General features: G+C 44.8%; 1 protein-coding gene across 4 annotated transcripts in view; it reads right to left on the bottom strand.

The window, feature by feature from the left end:
• Positions 1–4,937: 4,937 nt before the first annotated feature.
• B4galt4 (beta-1,4-galactosyltransferase 4) overlaps positions 4,938–10,426 on the bottom strand; it is a 28,104-nt gene continuing 22,615 nt past the window's right edge. For all 4 annotated transcript variants that reach the window (XM_051191479.1, XM_051191477.1, XM_051191476.1 and 1 more), the window contains exons 7-8: positions 7,949–8,053; positions 4,938–5,878 (exon numbers count right to left, since the gene is read on the bottom strand). In XM_051191479.1, the coding sequence (XP_051047436.1) occupies positions 5,746–5,878; positions 7,949–8,053 (238 nt within the window). In that variant the 3' untranslated portion in view covers positions 4,938–5,745. The remainder of the gene's footprint in view (positions 5,879–7,948; positions 8,054–10,426) is intronic.

Here is a 10,426-nt window from a genome sequence, read left to right as displayed (position 1 = left end):
AAGCAAAGCCCCAAGTATGGGGGTTAAAGAGGAAAGAGTAGGAGACACACCTGTGGGTTCCTGCTGGCCGGTGCATTGTCCACGTGGACAGGAAATGGCTGGAATTCTCTCTCCTTTTTCTTTTCCCTCCTGCTACATTGACCTTTGAGGCTATTGCTCTCCTATACTAGGAGGCAACATACATGATGCTAACAGCCCAACTGTGTTTCTTATGCAGAAAATGCACCCATCACTTAGGAACAGTTAACCCAGGCACAGGAGGTCCTGCCTCACCAGCTCCCTATGGTTAGGCAGAACACTGGGACAGAGGAACAGTCCGAAAAGAGGCGTGGACTCCCTTAAAGCAGAAGCCTGCTCTCTGATCCCCAGCACAGCTTGCTGCCAACCCTCTACCTGGCTTTGTCTCTCTGAAGAAGGCACCGTGGGTGCTAGGATAACACCTGCACTTGGCACAGAAGCTCCTCTGTGTTTCTTAAAAGGAGGGGGGAGACGTGGAATTAAACTTTCTCCTTATCTTTCCTGTCTGATGATGATGGTGTGTACTCTGCCCACTAAGTTATATCCATCCTGGTATGTTTTGCTTTTCACCATTAACTAGGTTTCCCAGGGGGCTCCACTAGATGAGTGATTCCTACTCAACCCTACCCCTGCCTTCCCACTCAGAGATTTAAGTTCCAAAATGCTGTCTGTTGTAAACCTTCATCTCTTTGTGATTGGTTCTCGGCCTCAAAAGCACTGTGTAGAAAGTTCAAGTCCCATTACCCACAGAAAACTTTGTTCCTCCCCAAACCAAGGAGCAATGGATGGTAAGCCCAGCCACCCCAGTGGCAGAGGGCAGTGCATAAGAGGGATAAGCCTTAGTCTCCCTCTGCAGCTTTGTGACCTTTTCAGGCCTGGGCTGTGACGACTGGGACTACTCCCTTCAAGTCACCCAGCAATTTCTTCACGGCTGCTTCCCACTTCTGTCCCCACCGCTTCCCCTGGTGCCTGTGGCTTCCCTCTCCTCCTCTGGACTGGAAATAGGGTGGCAAGCCCCAGACCCCAGCTCAGCCCTCCCAGCCCAGGGAAAAGAGGCCAGAGGACTTGGCTCTGGGGAGAAGGAAGGCTGCTGTCCTTGAGAGCCACCCAGACATGCCATCTGTGAAACCTTCCTTTTCTCAGCCATTAGCCTGTCCACCAATTACCACCAAAGCCCAAACAAGTCTGGGGCAAGTTTTATTGACTGCAACACAGAAAGGCCATCCTGTCTGGTCCTCCTTATCATTAAGCTCTGGCAGCCTGATTATGTTTAATACTTCAAAGCTCACTGCTTGAATTTGTCAGCCCTGGAACCAGAATCAAGAGTCTGCTTCTGTTTGAAAAGAACATATGCTCTCCAGCTATTCATAAGTAGTATATAAACTTGGAAAGCTACTGCCTCGTCTAACCCCACCCCTACCTGTCTGATTGACAAGCAGGGCTCTGGTGGGAGGACTAGAAACTAACCCCTAACCTGCTTCCTGCTATAAAGGATTGCTCTCAACCTGAATCTCCTTTCTCTTTTCTGCTTCACCTCACTTGGCTTCTTATCCACTCCTAGGAAACAGGCTAGGGAACATCCAGCAACCACCACATAAGCGGTTGAGTCTGGTTTCATACACGTTGATCTGAAGGCTCAAGTGGTCAGATCCAACAAAGATAGCCAGAAAAGTCTTTAACTCAGAACAGATGTCAGCACAGTAATGTGGGTTCTTTGAGGGCAATGGATCCTTTCTTGCTTTTGAGGACCTTAACTGGGAGTTGAGTGCTATGGTTTGCACTGTGGTGCTTTATATAGGAGTGGACCTCATAGGCTCAAATAGTTGAATGTTTGGTCATTAGGGAGTAGTGCTACTTGAGATCAGGACATGTGTACTTGGTGGAGTGGGTGTGTCCTTTTTGGAGTGGGTGTGGCCTTGTTAGAGTAGGGGTAGCCTTGTTGAGCCATGGTTCTCCACCTTCCTCGCTCTACAACCCTTTAATACAGTTCCTCATGCTGAGGTGCCCCCAACTATAAAATTATTTCTCTGCTACTTCATAACTATAATTTGCCACCGTTATGAATTATAATGTAAATATTTGATATGTGACTCCTATAGGGGTTGTGACCCACGGGTTGAGAACCACAGTCTTAGAGAAAGGCAGTGCTGCCAACACATGGGAGATGTGCTCGCTCAACCAGCCTTCCTCCAGGCCACAGTCCCCTTGCCTGGCATGTCAGGTACTTGCACCTGTGTACACACACACCTACATAATTACTAAAAAGTAACCGAAGGATGTGAGTCAGTAGCACAGCATTTCCTAGCATGTGTGAGGTTCAGCACCATTAAAAATAAACAAAAATACGAGGAGCGGAGTGGTGGCTCAGTGATTCAGAGAGCTTGCTGCTCTTACCAAAGACTCAAGGTTGGTTCTCAGCATCCACGTCGGGGGCTCACCACTGACTGTACTTCCAGTTCCAAGAAATCTGACACTCTTTTCTGGCCTCTTCAGTCACCCACATTTATGTACACACACACACACACACACACACACACACACACACACACACAGTCTATTTTCTAAGAGACAGAAATTGACACAGACTAAGCATTCAGTTGTGCCCTACCCTTCACTGACTTTTCTAAACTCCCGAACTTCACACTTAGACACAGGCATACTTAGGGCTCAGGACTTAATGAATTTTCATCAGCTGTCAATGGACCCTTTGTCTATCCAGGTGTGCTCCTGGAGGTGGGACCTCTGTGTCACTCATATGAGTGCATTTTGGAGACCTGCCTGACTTTCTCAGCAGACGGGAGTTATCCCTTTACTGTAAATGGTGAAGTGCAACAGTTTAAACTATCTTGGCAAACGAGAACTTGATATTTTCTATCTTACAGCATACATGGATGGCTCTTGGTAGGGACTGTGCTTCTCTCAGACCTGGGGAAAAGTGGAAAATGTGAGTCTAGCAGAAAATGTCTTTCATCTCCTTCGGGAGCCCATTCATGGGAAATGTGGGCATTTTCCTCCATGAAACGTGTCCACCTGGGATATAAAAGGAAGTGTGTGTGGTGGGTAAGGGCCAAATAAAGGGTGGAGAGCAGATGAACACTTGAAAGTCATTTGGGGGGAGTCCAGAAGATACCAGATCTCTGTAACAGTCACAATAGGGATACAGATTCAGGGAAGCTACCCCCAAAGAATGAGGCCCAGACGAAGACATGAAAGAACAGTCTCACAGTCAGATGACTTGAGTTTGGGCTTGACTCACCACTGCTCAACTGTGAGATTTCCAGCAGCTGCCCCCTTCACTCAGCCCTGTAATCTCAGGAGACCCTATAAAAACATTACCACCTGTAGGCACCGTAGAAATGAGTGCCAGCCTAAGAAATGTTTAAAAAGGGAGACTTAAAGCCTGTGCAGCAACCACTCATGACCACAGGAAGTTTCAATGCCCCAACAGCCAGCACTCACTTGGCAACTATGGGTCGGCACATCTACCTTTAATGTTCAAAATGTGTGATGCTATGGCACTGACTGTGACCAAATACATTTGCAGGAATTGGGAGCTTGGCTCCTTTGGCCAGCTAGGTGATGGCAATTAACACAGGCCTCAGCCCCTCACTGGGCCTTGGACTACCTGCATGAGTCAACTGGCACAAACCCAAAAGGTTACCTTCATTACACATTTTCCTGGTTGGAAGAATTAGCTGAAGAAAAGTCAGAGGCAGAATTTCAATGGTTCCCAACATTTCGTTCATGCAGATGCCTGTGACTAACAGCAAAAGGCAGGGGTTTCTATAGACAGTCACTAATATGCCGCTTCCACCAAGAAACCGGGTCTCAAATCCCCTACCACACCACTCTTTTCTGGTACCTTCCCCAGCCACTTTCAGAGACCCTCTGCCTCCAACCTTCAGACCTTCATCAAAGGAAGCAGGACAAAATACCAAAGTCTCTGAGTAAAGAAAGGAAGTGGGAGGGGCTTCTCACTACATATGCCACTACCAAATCTCCCAAGAATACAACTCCTTTCATAAGGTTTGGCACGAAAACAAGAAAACCATGGGTATGGTTTTGTTAAATAAAGAGGGGAAAAAAAACTTTTACTTCCTATGCAGAGTTATTGATAAGCCAGACTAGCCCTAAACAAACCTGCCAAGCCTATTAAAAAAAAAAAAATTCAAATCCTCTTCCTCATTTGGTGGTGTTCACTCCAAACTCTCCCTACTCCTCTTCCTATTTGGCAGGATTCTTATTTACTCTTCTCAAGTGACTATGGTGGTGCATGGGATGATGATGGATTGAGAGAACCTGGGATACAGCCACAAAAGACTTAACAAACCCCTGTGTTAATTACTTATCCATCCATCCACCCAAGCAAATGAAATTGTCTTACTACTGTGGCTCAGAAACAGAATGGTTTCTATACCCTTCCTTTTATTTCCCCAATACCTTTGCCCTGCTCCCCAGGGAGCCTTCTCTGTCAAATCTCTCTAGGTTCTACATCAGCACCAAAATCTCAGCATTATTCCAAATGACTGGCCCTGCCCCCTCAAGGGCCTCCTGCACCCTACCTGAGCACCAGCTATCTAGGAGCACTCCCAAAGCCCTGTAGTTCCCACTTCCAGCTGTGAAGGACACACTGTGGAATAAAAACAATAAGAATGCAGAGAGGCCAGGGAGTAAGGCTGAGATGTGACTTGATGCAGTTGGCTATGGAGGCCAGAGGCGTAGGGTCCCCGGAAGCAGGCAGGTGTAAGGGAGTGCTGGGAACCAAATTCAAGTCCTCTGCGAGAGCAGACCATGCTCTTACCTACTGAAACATCTCTCCAGTCCACTGTTTTGTTTTAAAGATGTTTAAATTTAGAGGCGCTGAAACGAATAAACCTTTGGCCTAAATGAACAGCAGAAAACAAGACGAAAAGCCAGAAGCTTTTTCATATTTTACTACAGAGGTACTCTATAGATGTATTATCAGTCATTGTGTAGCTTATAAACCAATCATTCATATCTTACATGTACAAAATCATTTTATATAAAAAAAAAAAGCTTTAAAAACTAGGAGAGAATGTGTTCTCTGAAGAGACTGGGTACATTCAAGGTCGGGTGGCAACAGACTGGAAGGTGTTTCTGAAGAGGAAGCATCCACCACAGGGGATTAGAGGTAGCAGCTGGCACAGCCACTGTGGCCAGTTCATGCCACACTCCACCCTTAGCCACCTCTTCATTGTCAAGTTGGTGGTATCGGATTCTTGACTCTGCTCCGCTCCTCTATGGCTTTCTTCTCATCCAGAATCCACCACTTCCCCGATGGCCATATAGGATACGTGAGTAACAGAAACACAGCTTAGTACCTTTCTATCTTAGGCCCAGCAATTCTGGCTCTTGGAGACACTTGAGGATTTTATTCCCTGCTCTTTGATCTCATAATGAACGGTGAAGTCAACCCTTCAGGGACAAGGTTCCCCAGCTGCCTCCATTGCATCCTTTGATCGCTAGTCCTTCAAGTATGTGCTTTACAAAGCTTCACCACCGTGATCAAAACAACTAAGAAAGCTGCCTTGCTATGATGGTTCTACATTCTACATAACCAAGAGCTCTGCTGAGAAAACAGAAAATGGAAAGATTTGGCCCGATAATTAGCTGGAATGAGTTCATAATGTGTACTACTATGGAAGTCTCTAGGCCAAAACTATTACAATCAAATCATCAGTTCTGAACATCATCCAAAGATCCAGGTCACACACCAGTCCAGAAATCCACTGTGATGTTGATGTATAAAGGATTGTGCTCCACAGAGAGTAATCTGTAAGAACAACTTGATAAGCCATCTGTTTTCCAGACTCGTGACATCTGGTGTAACAGCTTCATCCTAAAAGGAGCAAGAAAGAAGGATAAAAATGAGAACATAGCACAAATCTCCACTGCTTTCTGTCCTGCTCCAAAGTATAGCACAAGTAGTTTTATAATTTTCTATCCCTTTTGAGATCCCCATTACAAAAAAAAAAAAAAAAAAAAAAAAAAGTTTCCCTTAGTGAATAGGCATTAATGACAGCTGTGTATTTGTGGATCAAACCCTACTTCACACCCTGGAACAATAGTGGTTGTTGCCTCCAATGGGCTCCCATCTATAGGGCAGAGGGATTGCAAGAACCACTGATAGAAACAGGGTGTGTGCTGCTCACTCTGAACAGGTCCTTGGCTGAGCATCAGGGGATCTCTGACCATTCCACTACTGTGAGAAGAAAGCTGTCTATAGATAAGAGGGTACATAGCTTTCAAAAGAGTCGAGCATGCATGCATGCAGCAGGATAAATTAAGGAGCACCTTATTTCCTGAAAGAGCCTAGGGGGGAACATTGAGAAGGTCAGTTTCACTGAAGCTTAAAGACATGAAGTTCACAAAGTAAGAAAGGATGCTCTAAGGCAAAGACTGTTTGGGCAATAGGCACAGGTGGACAAAAGAACAGGATGCGTTTGAGGACAGATAATCCACCCCTGTGGCTGGAGATGAGCAGCAGGGGTAGAGAAGTGAGCCCTGAAGAGTTCTCTAAGAGCTCAGCCATGACAATGACAACACGGGTGGAGAACGGAAGCACAATGGGGAGCTATACAATGTCCAAGGGGAAGAAATACAGTATGGTTTCACTTAACACAGTTGAAAATGTGCAAAACTATTTCCTATTTTATTTAGGAATATAAACTTATGGAAAACAATAAACCAAGAAACAGCCTAAAGAATTAGCATTATGACAAATAATTATCTCAAAGTTCAGGTGTCACCTATGGCAGGAGTGGGTGTGAAGAAGATGGTGTGGGTTTAGGGAGGGCACATGGATATAGCTAAGAGGTCTGTCTGGGTATCAAGGCACTTCATACTTGACACACAACTTATAAGTATTCTATTGGAAATATCAAATAGCAAACAGAAAAAAATGCACCACTATTGATAAAGACTGGCATGGAATAGAAACGTCTATTCTTTTGGAATTACAGCCTCTAACAAAAGAGCTAAAAGATTGTTAACATATAGAGATTAATAGAGGAGCAAGAAATTCTTGAATACAGCTTTTCAAAAGGGAAAAATCAGAACAACAATAACAACAAAAACCTAAATTTCTTCCAGCAGAGCTACAATGTGTTTATCTGCCAGAGTTCCTCAGTGAATAGGCCAAATGGGGGCTGGAAAGAATAGGACAAAGCTAGGATATTGCCTCTCTGCAGAGCACAGAGCAGGGAGCTCCCAAAGAGCATCCTGGGGACTCAGAATCCAGTGGGAAGTGCTCCAGCTGGTCAAAGTGGAGACCATTTTCTTTTCATGAAGAACATGAACTATAACAGAAGGATGCCTAAGGGTACCCAATTATTATTCTGGAAGATGATCCATCAGTGATGGGTACTCACCCTTCAGTCCGCCCTTCCTGTAGTAACTATACCCCAAGGAACTCAAACAGATAGGAGAGTGTGTCCTTCTTTGTAAAAAGATTTAATAAATGAAGATGAAATGTTAGAATCGGGATATTACAGTTTTGCAATTCTTGATTGAAGTGATGAGCAACAGGACCTGAAAACTCATTGAACATGTGTTGATGTAATGAAGTATCTTGTTAATTTTATTTTAGGTGTGACAATGGCACTATGGTTCTTAGAGGACTTTTTATATTTTAAGGACACCTGTGAAAATCCGTACACACAGATGCTATGACAAAGAATCCAATGGGCAGAAGAGAAAACCAGGACAAGGCAGAGAAGCCAGGAGTTCACAATCACAGAAATAAGGGTCTATGTACTATCTTCCCTTATTTGGGCTCTGCTTTAAAAGCTCCTTCATACACAGCTTTTAACAAGGTAAACTGGCTTATGTGATCAATGCAGCATGGTGTGTTGGCTACCAGGAGACTCAGCACCCAGCGGGGTGCTAGGTGGGAGAATTCAGGCCTTACCGGTCCACATTTACTTCGTTGCCTTTGTCTCTGGTGTGGAAGATCATTGTGTATTTACCCACATCAGGGTTGGGCCGGGAGATTTTCATCTTATGGAGCTCAACCCTAGAAAAATATCGAGGGTTATTTTGAAATCTTGTTCATCTATTTGCCACTGAACACTTAAAAATGTTCGTTAACTGCAATTAAACACACACACACACACACAAAGGTGGCTGGCACAGTGTGATGCTACCCACGTGCACAATGAGATGTATGTAGTCATTGTCCCTGTCCTCTGTATCCAAAGTCCACCAGATACTTAAATTAACAAGCAATGCATTCTATAACACCATGTGATTTCTAAGAAAAAAAAAATCTGCTGCAAAACTCTCAGCATACTATTTTAGAAAAAGATCATTCAAACACTAAAAGAAGCTTCAAGTGGTAACATACACCCGTGCTTCCAGCAGGTTGAGTGGGGATGCTGACCAGAGACAGGAAGAGCAGTGAGATATTGAGGCTAGCCTAACCTACACAGTAAGATGCAAGCTGACCTGAAGTGCAGGTGAGATCCTATATCATAAACAAAGAAATAATAGTTAACATTTACTAGTTGAGAAATGCCAATTTGTAGTTGTTTTTAAAAAGAGAGAAAAATCTAATGAAATGTTAATTTTAATACATTCCAAAGAGCAAGATAAACAAGTCTGTCAGGCCTTCTGATTAATAACATTGTCTCATCACAAGGAAAGGAAGGGCTGTGTAAAGTCATACTCTTGAAAGCTATAAACCAAGGTTCAATCTAAGCTCCATAACTGACAACTTCTTTGGGTCTGCTCATCCTACCAGATGTCAGGCTTGTCCAGGAGGGAGACTGGTGACAAAGAATACATTTCAAAGGCCCACGAAACAGGATGCAATGGCCTGTGCTTTGCAGATGGCAATACACTCTGTAGGAGCACAGGCATGGTGCTCAAGGCTAGCAGATCTCAACCAATGTGTGTTCTGTCCTTCCCGGCCTACCCAGTGCATGAATGTCAATCTGTGCTGAGACCATGGTGTTCCCATGGAGGCAGGACAGAGAGACAGAAAAGCAAAAGGACATGGGAAGAGGAAGGCCCTCACCCTGGGATCCAGTTGCCTTTCCTGCAGACAGAAAGGAAGCTTCTGCACTGCAGATAAGGCCAAAATTGCCTGCAGAGATAATGCAGGTTTTCCTATAGACACCTCAAGCTACAATGTTAAAAACAGCAAACAGTGTCTGCCTAGGGCCAGAACCTTTATACCCTTGAGTTTGTCCATGGTAGCACTCCTCTCATTCCTAAATCTAAATAACTCTCCTCCTAAAACCACATTCCAACTTTATTTGCAAAAGGAAATTCTGGGAGAGAAATAAGTAAGCCATCTCATAGGCTATTAAACGCTACTTAAACGTTAAGTTCTGCTTAACCTTTAAACCCTGTTGTAGGGCTGGAAAGATGGCTCGGTGGTTAAGAGCACTGCTTGCCCTTCCAGAGGACCTGAGTCCTCAGCACCCACATGATGGCTCACAACAGTCTCCAGTCCCAGGTGGATTCCAACACCCTCTTCTGGCCTCCACTGGCACTGAATGCATGTGGTACACAGATATGTCTGTGCATACAAGACACTCATACATATAAGGTAACAAAGATTAAAACATTTTAAACTCTTGTTGTAATTTATGCCCTTTAAGCAATCTGACTTAGAAACCCACAGGGTCAAGGGTGTGTACATTTGTGTGCATGAATGTGTGCACACCAGACAGCTAAGAGTAATCTCCCATAGAGAAGCCCACACCTACACAGGGGTATGATTTATTGCCCCCCCCAAAAAAAACATTTAAATGAACACCTGCACCTAATCTATATTACCAATGCCTTTAAATAAATTCCCATTCTATTGGCTTATCCTGAAGTTCTTTTCTGCAGGGGGCAGAGATCTCTGAAGAGAACCCTGGAGCAGAGATCTCTAAAGAGAACCAACCGCTGAAGCTGCTGAAGGCGGCCCCCAACCACTGCTGACACGACACTTACCAAATGAAACCTAAACCGAGGGTCTCCCTCTCCCTTAAAGCTGAGGAACAGCAGGACAGGAGACAGCGAGGGACATTACCATCATAGTAACTGTCTATGATAGTTCAGCCCCGCTAGGTGTTGCAGTGGACTTGGGGAAGAAGAGAGTACTGGCTCCTTCTAACTCTTTCTATCCCTACCCCAATCCAGCAGTCTGTGTGACCACGGATGGTGAGGGCATGGAGCCCTCAGGCAGGAAAACATACCTCTTTCAGAAACATTGCAATGGCCCTGCCCAAAGGGAACTGATCAGCATGAAGCCTTCAGTTCCTTCCTACCAGCACAGCGGGAATTTGATAGCCACACATCTATTCATTCAAAACTGCAGTTTGGAACATACTTCCCAAGGGAAGAGGAAATGGTCCCCTGACTGCGAGAAGGGCCTTGTGATGACAACTCTGAC

Source organism: Phodopus roborovskii, unplaced genomic scaffold (assembly GCF_943737965.1).
Source record: "Phodopus roborovskii unplaced genomic scaffold, PHOROB, whole genome shotgun sequence".
NCBI classification, from domain to species: Eukaryota; Metazoa; Chordata; class Mammalia; order Rodentia; family Cricetidae; genus Phodopus; species Phodopus roborovskii.
The sequence above is the reverse complement of the archived record's forward strand: the minus strand, read 5'-3'. Positions and strand labels throughout refer to the sequence as shown.